The sequence below is a fragment of the Schistocerca americana genome, chromosome 10 (assembly GCF_021461395.2).
Source record: "Schistocerca americana isolate TAMUIC-IGC-003095 chromosome 10, iqSchAmer2.1, whole genome shotgun sequence".
Classification (NCBI taxonomy): Eukaryota; Metazoa; Arthropoda; class Insecta; order Orthoptera; family Acrididae; genus Schistocerca; species Schistocerca americana.
In genome coordinates, this window is record NC_060128.1 from 89,827,617 (window position 1) to 89,845,784 (window position 18,168).

General features: G+C 38.8%; 1 protein-coding gene across 1 annotated transcript in view; it reads left to right on the top strand.

The window, feature by feature from the left end:
- Nucleotides 1-18,168, top strand: part of LOC124552464 (ras suppressor protein 1) — a 63,318-nt gene that overhangs the window by 24,367 nt on the left and 20,783 nt on the right. The window contains exons 5-6 of the mRNA XM_047126739.1: nucleotides 4,199-4,281; nucleotides 11,011-11,125. Of these exons, the coding sequence (XP_046982695.1) occupies nucleotides 4,199-4,281; nucleotides 11,011-11,125 (198 nt within the window). The remainder of the gene's footprint in view (nucleotides 1-4,198; nucleotides 4,282-11,010; nucleotides 11,126-18,168) is intronic.

An 18,168-nucleotide genomic window follows, 5' to 3' on the forward strand; every position in this document is an offset into this window, starting at 1 on the left:
CCTCACAGATTTAGCATCAGGAGAGGTTTCTCTTATCCTGTGTACCATTTATCCCAACTGATTTACCTGTTTACTTTAAGTGACTTCAGTTCTCAGTCAGAGATTTGCTGGTAATAGCAATAAAGATGGCTCAAAGTCAAGTCAGTGAGGCTGGGGGGGGGGGGGGGGGGGGGGATGGACAGAGAGAGGGATAGAATGAGGAGGAAATGGACCAAAGGGGGGTGGGGGAGATGGGCAGAGAGAGCAGGAAGAAGGATATTGGGGCATAAATATTTAGCAATTGCGAAGCATTGCTGGGTTCACTAGTATACAGTGTGTTCAAGAATTGAAAGGAAACAGTAGGAATTAAAAAGCAAAAGAGAAGTCCTAAGATTAAAAAGTGCAGAAGGTGAGGGTGAAATCTTTCACTTCCGTCTGTTTGCCAAAGAATCAGGAAAAAAAAAATATGTAAAAAAAATAAAGAAAGGCTCAAATGTATGATTCAGGGTTGATGTTTCACATTATTTTATTATCTGTATGATAATTTACAGTCGGCTAGTGATAGTGGTGTACTCTATTTAGTTTTGTTTAGAACTGTATTAAGAGAAATTGTTAGAACAGTGTTTGGTTTGGTTTTGGTTTACTTTAGGGCGCAAGAAACAACTGGGGCCCTACACGCCTGTTAGAACAGTGTGTAATGGTATAATCGAAGTGAGCTGATCGTTAGTTTTGAGAGGGTTGACAGCACTCATTGGAAAGTCCTGATTTCATTCATTCTGGTAACCTGTTTCAGTTTTCTGAAAACTGTTTAACTTGAAAGATATTAGTAATTAAAGATAGGCCACACTCAAAATTACGTTGCCATTTGAGCTATTATGCTTGTTGGATTTAACATTATATTTTTGTGAAACAGATAATAATCTTCTTCATTATTCAGTGAAGCCTCTAATTAAGAATTTGCACAAATTGCAAAATTTCAAAAATGGCGATTTTACGTGTAAGTCAATTATCTACCAAAGAGTCATACAGTATTCAAATCAAATAGTACCGTGAGCATCTGTACTTTTTTAAGCAGCTATCTTTTAGTTAAATCAAATCATTGTTGGAACTTATCGATCATCAACATGTAAATGTTTGCCTTTTAGTTTTATAAACTAATATATAACATCTGAGTTCACAAAAATATCTGTACACCAGTCTATATATACTACCACCACACCCTCCCAAAAATCATCAGTCCACACCCTGTAATCACACGAGTAAAATCTGTCAATTGAGATCGCGTATTGCAATCACCTCACTAATATCTCCATGTTGCTCATGTGTTACATTATGTGATTGTGGCAGTCATTGTGGTACCATCTTGTAGCAACTATTATTTTTTTTATTTGTGTGAGTTTGCACCCAGAAAACAATCTGATAACATCTCTCTTAGTGTAACAACGAAAACAGTCAATTTTTGACAGTATAATCTAATTGTATAGATAAAAAATGTACTCACCAAGTGGCAGCAGAATATGCATGTAAAAAAAAGTTGCTATTATGCAAGTTTTTGGAGGCAGTTGCTCTTTCTTCCAGCAGAAGTGTTGAAGAGGAAGAAACAGAAATGAAGGAAAAGGACAGGAGAGATCTAGGAAAAAGAGTAGATTTCAGAAAAGTCACCCAGAACTGCGGGTCAAGGGGGACTTACTGAACAGGATGAGAAGGAAAGACTCTTTCCTTCTCATCCCATGTGGTAAGTCTACCCTGACCCACAGTTCTGGGTGACTTTTCTGAAACCTACCCATTTTTCTAGATCTCTCCTGTCCTTTTCCTTCATCCATCTTTCTTCTCCTTCAACCCTTATACTAGAAGAAGGAGCCACTAGCTCCAAAAGCTTGCATAATTATAACCTTCTTTTATGTGTGTGTTCTGTTGCCACTTGGTGAGTACATTTTTTATCTATCCAATTACATCTCTGTTAGTGTGTGTGATGAAATTATGTAGGCATGGTATTATTACCGAGCTGCTGCCTGGTAAGCACAAAGCCAACATCTGTATGAAAGTTCACGTCCACTCAGTTCTCATTGTAATAGTGAGGTGTACAACAGTCAGCAGACCATATTCATATGGGTAACATTAATGTATGTAAAAAATACTGGCTCGGAAATCTGCACAATAATACCATATAGTAATTCATTGATTTCTTTGTGGTATGCAGACCAATATGCTCACTGTCCCTTATAACCACAGATGATAATTGATTACCAAACAAAGAGAGTATATAAAATGCTGCCTGCAGTAGCAAGGAAAGCATTTATCAAAAAGAGAAACTGAATATGAAATTAAATGTTAAGAAATCTTTTCTTACTTATGTGTTTGTGTGAAATATGTCCGTGTACAGAAGTGAAATGTGGACAGTAAAGAGTAGTAGTAGCTATTGAAATTTGGTTCTGCAGTAGAATTCTGAAGACTGAATGGATATAAGTAACTAATGAGAAGGTATTGAATCAAATCAGGGAGAAAAGAGATTTCAATGTGACTAAAAGAAGGAATTTGTTAATTGGAGACACCATGAGATATAAAGGAAACATCAATTTAGTAACGCAAGATGTGTGTGTGTTTGTGTGTGTGTGTGTGTGTGAGAGAGAGAGAGAGAGAGAGAGAGGGGGGGGGGGGGGTGTTAAATCATAGAGGGAGACCACGAGATGAATACAGTAAGCAGGTGTGATTGGATGTAGGCTGTGGTAGTTATTCAGAGATGGAGAGGCTTGCACGAGATAGAGTAGTGTGAGGAGTTGCATCAAAACCAGTCTTTGGACTGAAGATCACAACAACACTGAACTGCTCAATATTGGTATTTGTTTGTATTTATTAGTGTGAATAAACCTTCATGTGTGCTCTGAAGAAGTGTATTTGCATGGAAATACACCACGTGCGAATGTAGGCTGCACCTAATCTTTTTATATGAGGTTATAGTTAAAAGTAAATCTCAAATATAGGCCACACTATTAAATTAATGAGAAAATTCAGTTAGATGTTACCTGAAGTGCATCCCTCTCCCTCCCCTTCTTCAGCTCCCTCATAACTAAGGGTGTCTCATTGCACACACATGCTCAAAGTTATGACCTATTCCAACACTTATTGGTCCTCATTATTCCGTGGCTTATAGAAGAAGAAGGGGGGGGGGGGGGGAGGGGGGAATATTTCACCAGAGGAATTTAAACTTTCATGTTTGTGGGTTTGGCAATGTATTCAATGAAATAATCCACCTGTTTGTCACAGAACTACAATTTCGCAAAGCTGCCTAAAGCTTATGAAAACAGTTTGATGTTACATGATCCAGCTTTGATACAAAAATTTTTATTTATGTTCCCAAAAAGGGAATGTACACCAAACACCAGTCTATTTTGATATGTTGAACAGCACTACAGTAAATAATGTAGGGGTACAAAGTGTACAAATGTGGTGCTGAAAATCATTGGTCCACATTGCTACTGAGCGTTAAGGCTGATGTACAAAAATTACCACTGTTTTAATTTTTAATCGCAAAACTGATATTAATTTCAACCCACAACAGACAGGTACATGTCATTTTGAAATTGATGATTTATAATCCAAGGGGGAAAATCTCTATTGTAGGCCACACCATGGTTTTTCAATTCAAAATTTATGGGGAAAAATGGAGCCTATATTCACACAAATATGGTATTATAGTGCAGCTCTTCTTTTCCTTTGGATTTTAGAGTTACTATGGACATACTGACTACATCTACATTTTTAAGAGATTTGCAAGAACCTACATACCAGTCATCTCCAGAAATATACGAACATATTTTTAATTTTATGCAAATACAGTGAGTATTGTTGTTATTGTTTTGTTTTTGTTGTGATCTTCAATCAGAAGACTGGTTACATGCAGCTGTCCATGCTACTCTATCCTAAGCCTCATCATCTCCAATTTATTACTGCAACTTACATCCTTCTGAATCTGCTTACTGTATTCATCTCTTGGTCTCCCTCTACAATTTTTATCCTCCGCGCTTCCCTCCAATACCAAATTGATGATCTCTTGATGTCTCAGAATGTGTCCTATCAGTTGATCCCTTCTTTATGTTGTATATGCAATTTTATTTCCAAGATATATCTGTTTTACATCCTAGATAAGAGCCTAAAAATAAGCAAAAAATAAATAAATTCTTATACTTTTGTTAGCACCAAGTAATCATTTTATTTTCAGAAACTCTTCGTGCTCTGTACCTGGGTGACAATGACTTTGAAACTCTATCACCTGAGATAGGACAGCTAAAGAATTTACAAATTGTGAGTACATTTAGATATTACAAAGAAATTTTACTCTTTATTTTTTTTAATATACATTATACTCTTATATGCTGAGCACTGCATTTACATGCTTGTTTGCATTTACCACCTTCCTGCCATGAAAATTGAACATGACTATGCATATTACAGAAAATGTGGAAGTTGGCATATTCTGAATGTTGTTTGGTGTGTAGCCAGTAGAACATGGCCATCTAGACTTTATTTTTGAGGAGAATGGAAGAGGGATGAAAGAAAAGGACTGATGAGGTTAGGGAATTGTAAGAGTTACAGAAAAGTTGCCCAGAACACTGGATTAAGGGTGTCTTGCTGGACATGATGGACTTACTGAATTTTATGGGTGACTTTTTCATAATTCTCCCAATTTCCCAAACCTCGCTGCTCCTTTTCCTCTGTCCCTTTCCTTCCCCTTCAACCCTTCTGCCAGAAGAAAGAGATAATGGCTCTGAAACTCTGGACATTTCCATATCTTTTATGTGTGTTTTCTCTTGTCACTGCTCGGTAAGTAGATTTTTTTATCTGTCCAAATATACTATATTTTCTAACATTCATTTTACTCATATTAAAATCATCTTGGTGTTGCACTAGATCACAATTTTCTATGTACAGTTCCCAAAAATTTTACTTTGTTGTGATTGTAACAGGACTAGGGCTAAAAAAAAAGGGGGGGGGGCGGGAGGAATACAAACAGTAAGGTATAAACATCTTCAAACTTTTCTTTCTGATATTTCTGTCATACACTGATCTTGTCTTAGGTTTTCTCCCTAGATTACAACTTCTGTGGAAGTGATCTGAGCTTTTTATTTATTTATTTACATTTTCTTTGCGCGGAGCCATTGTAATGATGGCTTTTGTAAATGTCAGACTTAATACTATGGTTATATTTATACTTATAAAATACACTATATTCTGTAACTGTTGCTTCTTATGTCTATTTTTTACATTTATCACATTACAACTGATATGCTAATGCCTCATGTTACAATCAATATCTTAAAATTCATTGAAACAATATAAACATTTTTCTATTAGAAAAGATTTTAATTTTGTTTTAAAAACATTTCCCGTGTACGTTCTTAGAGAGTTTGGTAGCTTGTTATACCAAATCAAACCACTGATATATGGACTTCTATCAGTCATTTTTAATGTTGTTCTGTTACGGAAATAGTTACACTTTGCTCTAGTGTTGTGATCGTGTACATCACTGCCCTTGATAGCTTCTGTTGGTTGACTTATAAAAAATACAACTATTTTGAAGATGTACAGAGAATATATTGTCAGATATTTGTGCTGCACAAACACTTCATGACATGAATCTCTGTCCCATCCCATCTATAAGTCTTATTGCTCTTTTCTGTAGTAGTAGTATTCTTTTTAAATGTACATCAGCTGCACAGCCCCGTAGTTCAGTTTCGTAATTGGAAAGGGGTAAAGTGTTCCATAATATACTAATTTCAGTGCTTGGCTAGGAACTATCTTTGCGAGCTGGCTGAAGAGATATATGGCACTGCTGACATTTCCGCATACGAAATTAATGTGGTATGTCCACCGCAAATTTTCAGCAACATATACACCCAGGAATTTACAGTTACCATTTTCTGTTGCAGAGATATTACACACACTATTCATATTGTTGTGATGAGAACTGTCTGTTTTAAATGTCAGTAGTTGAGATTTGGTGACATTCACCTTGAGTCCCTGATCATTGAAGTATTTTGTTACTTCTGTTACACCACTAGTAGCAAGAGATTCTAGCTCTTTAGATTCACTCCCATAGAATAAGATTGACGTGTCATCTGCATAGCTTACAATATGGGAGTTAATGGGTTGTGCAGTGTCGTTTATATATATAAGGAAGAGAAAGGGTCCAAGGATTGAGCCCTGTGGTACACCTTGTAATACAGGTTCACTGGTGGACTGGCAGTTCATGATTTTACTATCTAGTTTGTATGACAATTTAGTGTTTCGCTTACGATTCAACAGGTACGTGGTTAGAAGATTCATGGCTTGATCCCCAATACTATAAGATTTTAGCTTTTTAAGAAGTACCCTATGGTTTACCATATCAAATGCTCTTGTCAGGTCCAAAAATATACCTGCAGTCTGCGTCTTCTGGTCCAACAAACAGTAAACTTCACGGATGAACTGTGTAACTGCTGTGGTTGTACTTAGCTCTTTTCTGAAGCCATGCTGCGAACCTACAAGCAGTTTATGTTTTGTGAAAAAGACACTTAGCTGGGAAAGGATAATGCTTTTGAATATCTTACTAAAAGTGGTAATTAATGATATTGGTCTATAGTTGGAGACTTACTTCCCTTTTTATACACTGGTTTCACTACTCTCATTTTTAGAACCGTTGGACACATGTTTTCTCTAATGCTGTTTATCAGGTGAGTAAGAGGTTTAGAAATTTCTTTTAAGCATGCTTTAATAACCCAGTATATGTAGGATTCTTTTAGTGTGTAACATCCTGCTGGAGATCTTATTTAGTCATTTAATGCTGTCAACAAATTGAGACTTCGCTTTATCCGATCAGTCAATTTTATGAAGGCTCTGCCAATATTTACATCCCTACCTTGTAAACCATGGTGCATAAATGCCTGTGTACACACTGTAATAACTCTGTTTTAGTCTTTATACTCCCAACAAGAACAGTATGTAGATGACTATAGTATATTCTTCGATTCCTCGCATAATACTAGTTATTGAAATGTGAGAGCCTTCCATGAAACAAGTTTGGCATTGAGTAGTAGTTCATTATCCACTGAAAATGGATAGCAAACAAAATGGCTGCTATTCAGTTAAAGGGAATTATGGGGAAACAGAGATCACAGAAAAAATTGGTAGCTTTGAGGCCACCATAAATCATACATTACAATCTAACAACAGAAATAATCAATTATTGACAATACAATGTAAGTGGATAGATAAAAAAATCTACTCACCAAGTGGTGGCAGAAGAACACACACACAAAGAAAGGTTCAACTTTTACAAGCTTTCAGAGCCAATGACTCCTTCTTTTGGCAGAAGAGTTGAAGGGGAAGGGGGAAGGGCGAAGGAAAAGGTCTGGAGAGGTTTAGGGAAAGGGGTACAATTCAGAAAAGTCACCCGAACCATGGATCAGGGGAGATTTACCAGACTGGCTGGGAGGGAAAGACTTTCTGTCTCATCCTGTCCAGTAAGTCTCCTTTCCGTCTCATCCAGTCCGGTAAGTCTCCCCTGGTCCAGGGTTCTGGGTGACTTTTCTGAACTGTACCCCTTTCCCTAAACCTATCCAGTCCATTTCCTTCACCCCTCTTCCTTCACCTTCAACTCTTCTGCCAGAAGAAGGAAACACTGGCTCCGAAAGCTTGTAAAAGTTAAACCTTTTTGTGTGTGTCTTCTCCTGCTGTCACTTAGTAAGCCATACACATTATAATCTATATTATTAAAAATTACTGAATTCTGTTCATAGTATCTCGCCACCCTTTTGACACCTTTTTTTGCCATCTCATGTCAAAGACAATAGATATGTAAGAATGTATACCATTTGACACTTGTATTGTATTCTATTGTATGTTAACCGGGGGCCTAGAAACGACGGAGAGGCTCCGTCCCCACCGCAGCCGCATTGGTCCAGAACCAAACGATGACTACTGCTGTCCACTTCACCCCTCCGCCGCCCCACACCGAACCACTCTTTCAGGGTTATTTTGCAATTGAACCCCCAATGGCTTATGTCCAGGAAACTTCAGCTGACATTTGTTTAATGATTTTCCTGACATCACCAGTCATGGAGTGAACCTTTGACAATGCCAGCCACTCGTGCTGATGAAATTTCAGAAAGAGTGTTAAACAAAACATCAGCTGAACATTCTGAGACAACAGCTAACAGGCAGAATGTCATTACTGATTTGCTGTCATTTTACAGGCATAAATTCTCAACGCATTATTGTAGCCAAGATAGACATGAAGCCCATGCCTACCAGAGTAGTACAAGTTTATACGCCAACTATCTCTGCAGATAATGCAGATGAAGAGATTGAAGAAATGTATGATGAGATGAAAGAAATTATTCAGGTAGTGAAGGGAGATGAACATTTAGTAGTCATGGGGGACTGGAATTCGACAATAGGAAAAGGAAGAGAAGGAAAAGTAGTAGGTGAATATGGACTGGGGTAAGGAATGAACGAGGAAGCCGCCTGGTAGAATTTTGCACAGAGCATAACTTAATCATTGCTAACACTTGGTTTAAGAATCATGAAAGAAGGTTGTGTACATGGAAGAGACCTGGAGACACCAAAAGGTTTTAGACTGATTTTATAATGGTAAGACAGAGATTTAAGAACCAGGTTTTAAATTGTAAGACATTTCCAGAGACAGATGTGGACTCTAGCCACAATTTATTGGTTATGAACTGTAGGTTAAAACTGAAGTAACTGCAGAAAGGCAGGAATTTATGGAGATGGGACGTGGATAAATTGAAAGAACTAGAGATTTTAGAGAGTTTCAGAGGGAGCATTAGGGAACAATTGACAAGAACAGAGGAAAAGAGTACAGCAGAAGAAGAATGGATAGCTTTGAGAAATGAAATAGTGAAAGCAGCAGAGGATCAAGTAGGTAAAAAGATGAAGGGTAGTAGAAACCCTTGCGTAACAGAAGATATATTGAATTTGATTGATGAAAGAAGAAAATATAAAAATGCAGTAAATGAAGGCAGAAAGGAATACAAACGTCTCAAGAATGAGATCAACAGTAAGTGCAAAATGGCTAAGCAGCGATGGCTAGAGGACAAATGTAACAATGTAGAGGCATATATCACTAGGGCTAAGATAAATACTGCTTATAGGAAAATTACAGAGACCTTTGGAGAAATGAGAACCACTTGTATGAATATCAAGAGCTCAGATGGAAAACCAGTTCTAAGCAAAGAAAGGAAAGTAGATAGATGGAAGGAGTATATAGAGGGTCTTTACATTGACAATGAAGTTGAGGGCAGTATTATGGAAATAGAAGAGGATGTAGGTGAAGATGAAATGGGAGATATGATACTGCATGAAGAATTTGACAGAGCACTGAAAGACCTAATTTGAAACAAGGCCCCGGGAGTAGACAACATTTCATTGGAATTACCGATAGCCTTGGGAGAGCCACCCCATTTGGTGAGCAAGATGTATGAGACAGGCGAAATACCCACAGACTTCCAGAAGAATATAATAATTCCAATCCCAAAGGAAGTCCGTGTTAACAGGTGTGAAAATTACCAAACTATCAGTTTAGTAAGTCACGCTTGTAAAATACTAATATGAATTCTTTACAGACAAATGGAAAATCTGGCAGAAGCCGACCTCGGGGATAATCAGTTTGGATTCTGTAGGAACTTAGGAACACGCGAGGCAATACTGACTCCTGAAGCTAGGCTAAGGAAAGGCAAACTTACGTTTCTAGCATTTGTAGACTTACAGAAGCCTTTGATAATGTTTACTGGAAAACTCTCTTTCAAATTCTGAAGTTGGCAGTGGCAAAATACAGGAAGCAAAAGTCTATTTACAGTTTGTACATAAACCAGAAAGCAGTTATAACAGTCGAGGGGCACAGAAGGGAAGCAATGGTTGAGAAGGTAGTGAGACAGGGTTGTAGCCTCTCCCTGATGTTATTCAATCTGTACATTGAACAAGCAGTAAAGGGAAAAAAAAGTTTGGAGTAGGGATTAAAATTCAGGGAGAAGACATAAAAACCTTGAGGTTTGCCAATGACATTGTAATTCTGTCAGAGACAGCAAAGGACTTGGAAGAACAGTTGAACGGAATGGAGAGTGTCTTGAAAGGAGGATATAAGATGAACATCAACAAAAGCAAAATGAGGATAATGGAATGTAGTTGAATTAAATGCTGATAAAATTAGATTAGGAAATGAGACGCTTAAAGTATTAAAGGAGTTTTGCTATTTGGGGAGCAAAATAACTGATGATGGTCGAAGTAGAGATATAAAATGTAGACTGGCAATGGCAAGGAAAGCGTTTCTGAAGAAGAGAAATTTGTTAACATCGAGTATAGATTTAAGTGTCAGGAACTCTTTTCTGAAAGTATTTGTATTGAGTGTAGCCTTGTATGGATGTGAAACATGGTCAGTAAACAGTTTAGACAAGAAGAGAATGGAAGCTTTTGATCTGTGGTGTTACCGAAGAATGCTGAAGATTAGATGGGTAGATAACATAACTAATGAGGAGGCACTGAATTGAATTGGGAAGAAGAGAAATTTGTGGCACGACTTGACTAGAAGAAGGGATCGGTTGATAGGACACATTATGTGGCATCAAGGGATTACCAATTAAGTATTGGAGGGCAGCGTGGAGGGTAAAAATCATAGAGGGAGACGAAGAGATGAATACACTAAGCAGATTCAGAAGGATGTAGGTTGCAGTAGGTACTGGGAGATGAAGAAGCTTGCACAGGCTGTATCAAACTAGTCTTTGGAGTGAAGAGCACAACACAACAACATGACTTCTCAACAGTGTATTTCCTACCTGTGATTATTTGGAGAATTTTGCTCAGTTTGATGTCCACTACCTTGCACTGATTTGATTACTGGTTTATTTTTCTTGCCCTGTGCATTCTTGTGCTATTCACTTATGAATCCATTCTTGTATTTGCGGGACACTACAACATTGTCGCTAGTTTGTTAGCATGTTACTGTGTGTGGCAACTTGAATCTCAATGTTTTTCTTTAAGCTGGTGCTGCGTGAGAACGACCTGGTGTCGCTGCCAAAGGAGATAGGGGAGCTGCACCGGCTGCGCGAGTTGCACATCCAGGGCAACCGACTGACTGTGCTGCCGCCGGAGCTCGGTAAGTCAGAGTGGTTGAAAAACGTGGGGAGAACTCACCGTTTTGTTAGGAATGTAGATTTAGGCCACATGTGCCATCCAGCAGTGGTCTAAAGCAAAGCAAACTGCACTTGCTATAATGCCACTCCTCACACGAACAGTACTCTTTCGTTCTCTCTTATCCATATGCTATGCAAATACTGTGTGTAGAGACATGAAAATGTAGCATTAATTGTTTGAAAAGTCAGCATCTGTTTTTTTGCAGAACAAGCAGTTGTTTTTTTGGAAATGATTAGACATAGAGATTTAAGATTTGCCATGTTAGATGACTGAAGATGGAGCCTTAGGCTTTGAAATTAATTGAAAATAGCAGAAAAGTTCTGATTAAAGATAAAAAGTAATAAAAGAGAATAAGTAGTTTTTATTGTCCGGAAGCTTTCATTTCACACATATTTGTACACATATTACATCCTTGTCTCCAATAAATTTCAGCCTGCAGTTTCATCTGAATTCTGAGAAAACATGTATTTCTGCCTGTAGTCATTTTGAGAAAAATGTCTGTCGCTGGGAACTGCCTGACATGCTGGTCTTTTATTGTTGAAAGGCTGTTTATTAAGTTCACGTGACAAGCTTCAGCCTGTATATTAGGCCATCATCAAGTGCATCTGAAATTGCCACGTGTTAATACATAATATGATGGGCATATAGATATTTCTGTTTTTTTATGATAGAAGGTGAAAGGCAGTGCTCACGTATGTACAGTAAAAATACAGAAATAACATACAATTTATTTTTCACTGTAGAGAAGCAATGTCATATGATAAAGACAAGTGGATTTAAAAAAAATTTCGCACCCAATGACATCCTGAGGAAAAATGGGCGAGTTGTAATTACAAAAACTGAACAACCAATCTTCTATTATAAAAAACAAAAATATCTATTTCGTCATCATATTATATATTAATATGTGGCAGTTTCAGAAGCACATGATGATGCCCTAATAAAAAGGCCAAAACTGGCTATGTGAACATAATAAAGTTCTAAAAAAAAAAAAGAAAAAGCAACTGGCAACTGGGATCATCAGTTACAGAAACAAGTAGTACTTCACTGTCTTATACAATCTGGCCCTAGAGAAGAAGTTATATCACCTGTGGTATTGAGCCACATGGCTCAGTGATCTTTGTCCCTGAAACACACTGGCAAAATTATTGGCTCTTTGCTGCTCTTTTTCTCACAGTATGGTTGATGCATTGAACAATGCAAACAAGAGGCAGATTTAACTTCACACTTTTAAAGTATTCCAAATAAGCGACATATGGGAGAGGAATGCCAACAGGTCATTTTTGGACATTTCTACACATCGCTTTCTCTTGTTGTCACCCGCACCCCAAATGGTAGCAAGGTATCTTATTTCCACAGAACTTTTATACAAATGAGTTATATACGTACCAAATTTGTATGAAATTGCTTCCAGTGTTCCTGATCTGTGCTTTTATGTCTCCCATATCCCTCCCCCCCCCCCCCACCCCCCTCCCCCCACCCTCCCCCCCACCCCTCCCCCCACCCTCCCCCCCACCCCCACCTTCCTGCAATCCTCAGTGTGGTGTCACTGCCAGACACCACACTTGCTAGGTGCTCGCACTCGCCCAGTTGTACAGCCGACTTAGCCAGAGATGGTTCACTGACAAATTACGCTCTCATTTGCCGAGACGATAGTTAGCATAGTTAGCATAGCCTTCAGCTACGTCATTTGCTACGACCTAGCAAGGCGCCATAATCCTTTGCTATGTATATTGTGATGCCTGTACCGTCAGACCAATGTTCTCCAATTGTGGATTAAAGTTAAGTATTATATCACTACGTACTTTATTTGCTACTATTAATTCCCTTAACTGTTCCAGACCTCGCGCCAGTCAGCGTGTAATTAAACACGTGCATTTCGGCCTCCTCTAGCAACACAGTGTTGGCTCTTCTGCCAACACTTCACTCAGCACTAGGAATGCTAAGTGTGTCCACATTTTTCATGAGATCTGAGATCTGCAGCATGTGGACAATGAAACACTGCTCTGTGAGCTATGTGATAACATGTTGAAAACTGGTTATTACCAAGTGTAGTTTTAAAGTGATTGTAACATACAGTTGTCAAGGTAATTTATGTATGCCCTGTATATTTCCTTCTTATAGAAAGGACAGAAAGTAGTGTGCTGTGATATTCCTTATTTCATTTAAACTTAAAGTTTTCAATTTCTGCTGATCCGGTTTTTTATGTCTCAGTGCCCAAAACACAAGTCTTCTACAAAACTATATTTCTTGTTCTTTGCAAAAGTTCATAATAATGAAGTCACACATGACTGCCACTCATTAGTTTATTAAAAGGATTGCACTACATTCTCACAGTGCTTAAACTCCAATCATTCATTTTCGTGAATCTCAGGTTATCTTTACTACATCTAGAACAAATGTGAATTGCTTTCAGCTGAGTGATTCAAATGAATAAATGCCCTCTGGATTTTTAAAAAATCACAACATTTCTTTCCGTAAAATTTTCTTGTATCACCATTTATTGAATCCAAGATAGATACATGGATTGTTTTCTTACTGTGTGGTTTATTATGGACTATATTCTCTTTCGACAATTATATGAGAACTATTTTCATTGACAGTTGGGCAGTAACTGAACATTTTAACATTAATTAGATACAGCACTTTTTTCATTCATTTATTTATCATTCTTATAATAAAGTACAATGAGATTTTTGACTATGATCATCCCACTTCTCGCAGTTGCCGGCAATCAGTTGGTGCATCTCTGTGACTGGTACTGCAAAGTTCTCTGTGTCACTTGAGAAAAACGATACTGTGTTTTCTTCTTCTTCTTCCTCTTCTTCTTCTGCTTTTGTTATCAATATGTAGATTTGAAACTTTTAGAAACATAGTTTTTGCAAATGTCGGCAGTCATAAAATACTGTTCAAAGTATAACATAAAGAATCTATACTGTATAAAATAATTAATTTTAAAAAAGGTGAACAGGTTCAATCAGTGTTTGTTCATCTTCAGGTGGTTCAAATGGCTCCGAGCACTATGGGACTTAACATCTGAGGTCATGAGTCGCCTAGAACTTAGAACTACTTAAACCTAACTAACCTAAGGACATCACACACATCCCTGCCCAAGGTAGGATTCGAACCTGCAATCGTAGCAGCAGCACGGTTCCAGACTGAAGCGCCTAGAACCACTCGGCCACAGTGGCCGGCCTCATCTTCAGACCATTACTGCTTGGTGACTACTGGAGATGGTGGCACGGAGCACGAACTGCTCTAGGATGGCATCTCAAATCTCTCGGGTCAAATTGAAATAGATGATAGTGGGCCACAACTAATTACGTTAATACAGGGAATCAGTGGTCAGAAATGCATATTTAGTATGTTACGGACATATACAGCATGCACCACACAACATTAACATAGCTCACAATAATTGGTCAAAGCGGCGATCACCAGTCTCAGTGCATAGATGGCACTGCCACAATCTCTCAAGGATCCCTGATGTCTGTTGTATCAGGAGACTGGCAACTTGGACCCTAGCAAGCAGGTCTTCACCCATTTCCCTGGGGGTTTCATACACCAACATCTTGATGTAAAGTTCAGAGGTGTGAGATCCAGTGGTCACACTGGCTGTGGGGCGGACCTCCCTGTCCAACAGTTCAGGTGCTCGTGGACATTAACATCGAAGTGAGCTGGTGCACCGTCGTGTTGAAACCACATCCTCGATGAGCGACAAGGGGTACGGTCTCCAGAAACTGTGGCGGCACATCTCGCAGGAACACCAGATAATGTGGACCCGTCAAATGGGGAGGCAGCAAATAAGGTCTTATTAGGTGATCTCGGACAGTGCCCGCCTGTATGCTGACAGAGAATTGTTGCTGGTGCCCAGGTGCGTGGGGTGGGGTTTCTCCTCACTCCAGCCATTGCTGTTGCAATCATTGATAACATAATTGTGGGTAAATTGGGCCTCACCCGTGAACAATGAAAACTGTACGGAGTTTGGCACTACTTCACCGTGGTGAATAATCTATTGACAGAAATGAATGCAGTGTATCATTCCAGGCTTATGGTTACCACCCCTGCATTATACTGGGTGATCAAAAAGTCAGTATAAATATGAAAACTTATTAAACCATGGAATAATGTAGATAGGTCCACCCCTCGTGGTCTCGCGGTAGCGTTCTCGCTTCCCGAGCATGGGGTCCCGGGTTCGATTCCCGGCGGGATCGGGGATTTTTCCTGCCTCGAGATGACTGGGTGTTGTTGTCTTGTCTTCATCACCATCATTCATCCCCATTACGGTCGGAGGAAGGCAACGGCAAACCACCTCCATTAGGACCTTGCCTAGTAAGGCGGTGCGGATCTCCCGCATCGTTCCCCTACGCTCTGTAAAGAAGCATGGGACTTCATTTTCATTTCACAATGTAGATAGAGAGGTAAAAATTGACACACATGCTTGGAATGACATGGGGTTTTATTAGAACCACCCCAAATTGCTAGACGCATGAAAGATCTCTTGCGCACGTCGTTTGGTGACGATCGTGTGCTCAGCCGCCACTTTCGTCATGCTTGGCCTCCCAGGTCCCCAGACCTTAGTCCGTGCGATTACTGGCTTTGGGGTTACCTGAAGTCGCAAGTGTATCGTGATCGACCGACATCTCTAGGAATGCTGAAAGACAACATCCGACGCCAATGCCTCACCGTAACTCCGGACATGCTTTACAGTGCTGTTCACAACATTATTCCTCGACTACAGCTATTGTTGAGGAATGATGGTGGACATATTGAGCATTTCCTGTAAAGATCATCATCTTTGCTGTTATGCTAATTATTGCTATTCTGATCAGATGAAGCGTCATCTGTTGGACATTTTTTGAACTTTGGTATTTTGTTGGTTCTAATAAAACCCCATGTCATTCCAAGTATGTGTGCCAATTTGTACCTTTCTATCTACGGTATTCCGTGATTTATTCAGTTTTCAAATTTATACTGACTTTTTGGTCACCCGGTATTACTAGATCAATACTCTTATATCTCCAGCTATAATTAAATTCAATTACTATTTGGTAATAGGACAAAGGCTTTTAGAAGAATAATAGCAATACCAAACAATAGTAGTTACAGTACCCTTTGTACCATAAACAATTAAAATCTGATTCAGGAATATAATATACGGAAAATGTTTAGATAAAAGAATAATATATTTCGTTCTTATCATCTGTAAATGGTAGGAATTAAATCTCAAGCAGCCTAACTAACAAAATATGGATAATTGATTGTTTAGCATTGTTAGAATGCTTATTTCTGCAATTTCAATATTAATGTGATTTTTATGTGTTTAGGAAATGTCTTAAACTTGTTCTAGCAAAGTAGGGGATATTATAGAGTGTCTGATATTGTTGTTAAACTATTTCATATTCTAAATTATGTTTTGCATTATTATAACCAGTAGTACATTGTAGGAATAGTATAAATACTCAGTCTCGAATATTGTTAGGCAGATGAGTGTTGGTGCATGATTCAGGTTTGGATTTACAATAGAGCAACCCGTGTGTTGGACATTGTCTAAAACAGCATATTAGAACAGTGCAGTGACGGATTATTTCGGATTATTAAACAGTTTGATTTAATATTGCAAAAGGCAGAATGATATGTGACTTTATATTCGTACCTCATTGAGTGCTAGTGTTGAACAATGCAATGGACCTAACACATACATTTCTATTAAATTACTGCACCTGGACTATTTAATATCGCCAGTGTAGTATGTGCTACCGTTGGTTAGCTGTAGTAGCAACAACGAGACGTATTACACTGGAGATTGATCATGAGCTCATAAGATACAGGTTTTGAAGTGAACAAATCTACATACTTACTTTACTTCAGTTGTGGCCTACATCATTGTAGTGAAATCCATTATGGTATCCTGTATTTATTGAACAAGCATATTTTAGCTCATGTATGCAGTCATCGAGGGACACTGAAGGCAAGATATTCACAGGTATTTAAGCCATTTTTAACTACTCACTAACCGGTGGGACGTTACAGCAGGGTCCAAAATTCATTGGTCCCATCACTTACACACATTTTTTATGGTAGGGACGTAATACCTGTTCCACCAGTGCTCTCCACAAAGTATCCTTCAAAGTTAAGGAGTGCTTATTGCTGGGTGGTCGGCCACACAATCAGACACCATCCCCTCAAAGTCTGACGTTGAGGCATGTCCTTGGTGGGAACATCAGCCAGTTCTCTGTGGCATGAATGACACTATCTCTCGTAAATTTGTATCCTTGGAGATAAACTTCTTCCAATTAGGATGATGCCTGTTGGAAAAGCATTCTCTGCACATTCATGTTGTTTTATGTGCACAATAGCCTGCTGCCATTAAATGCAAGTCCGTCAACTCTCGTGACGAATAACATTCAATCTCTGACTATGCATCATGCACTGTACACAGTAACCCACCTCACTGTGGACACATCATAAGCTGTCTGACGCAATGGTCAACTGACACCAGAGATACTGGTGTGCATGCGCACAGGTTAATGCACCAGTGCAGTGCATTCAATTATAACATGGAGTGTTCTATGAGCTGAGTTGTGTACAGTATGTCTGTCTGGTGGTCGGGGATGTACGCTATCACCCACTGGCTGTTTCAGTGTGTAACTGACACCAGGACTCTTTGAGATAGTGCAGCAGAACTGCGTGCGCCATTGCAATACTTGCAGTGAGACTGGCAGTTGTCACTTTGAACAATTGCTATGAGCTATGTCGTCATTATGCAGTGTACATTGTGTGTGTCTGTAACACAATAAATATGCATTTCTGACCATTTGTTCCCTATCTCAATATAATCGGTTGTGCAACCACTATCATCTGCTTCAATTTGACCCAAAAGCCTTGAGACATCCTGCATGTGTTGTATAATGCAGATAACAGCTACTTTGGAAAATCATCATCATCATCATCATCATCATCATTTAAGACTGATTATGCCTTTCAGTGTTCAGTCTGGAGCAT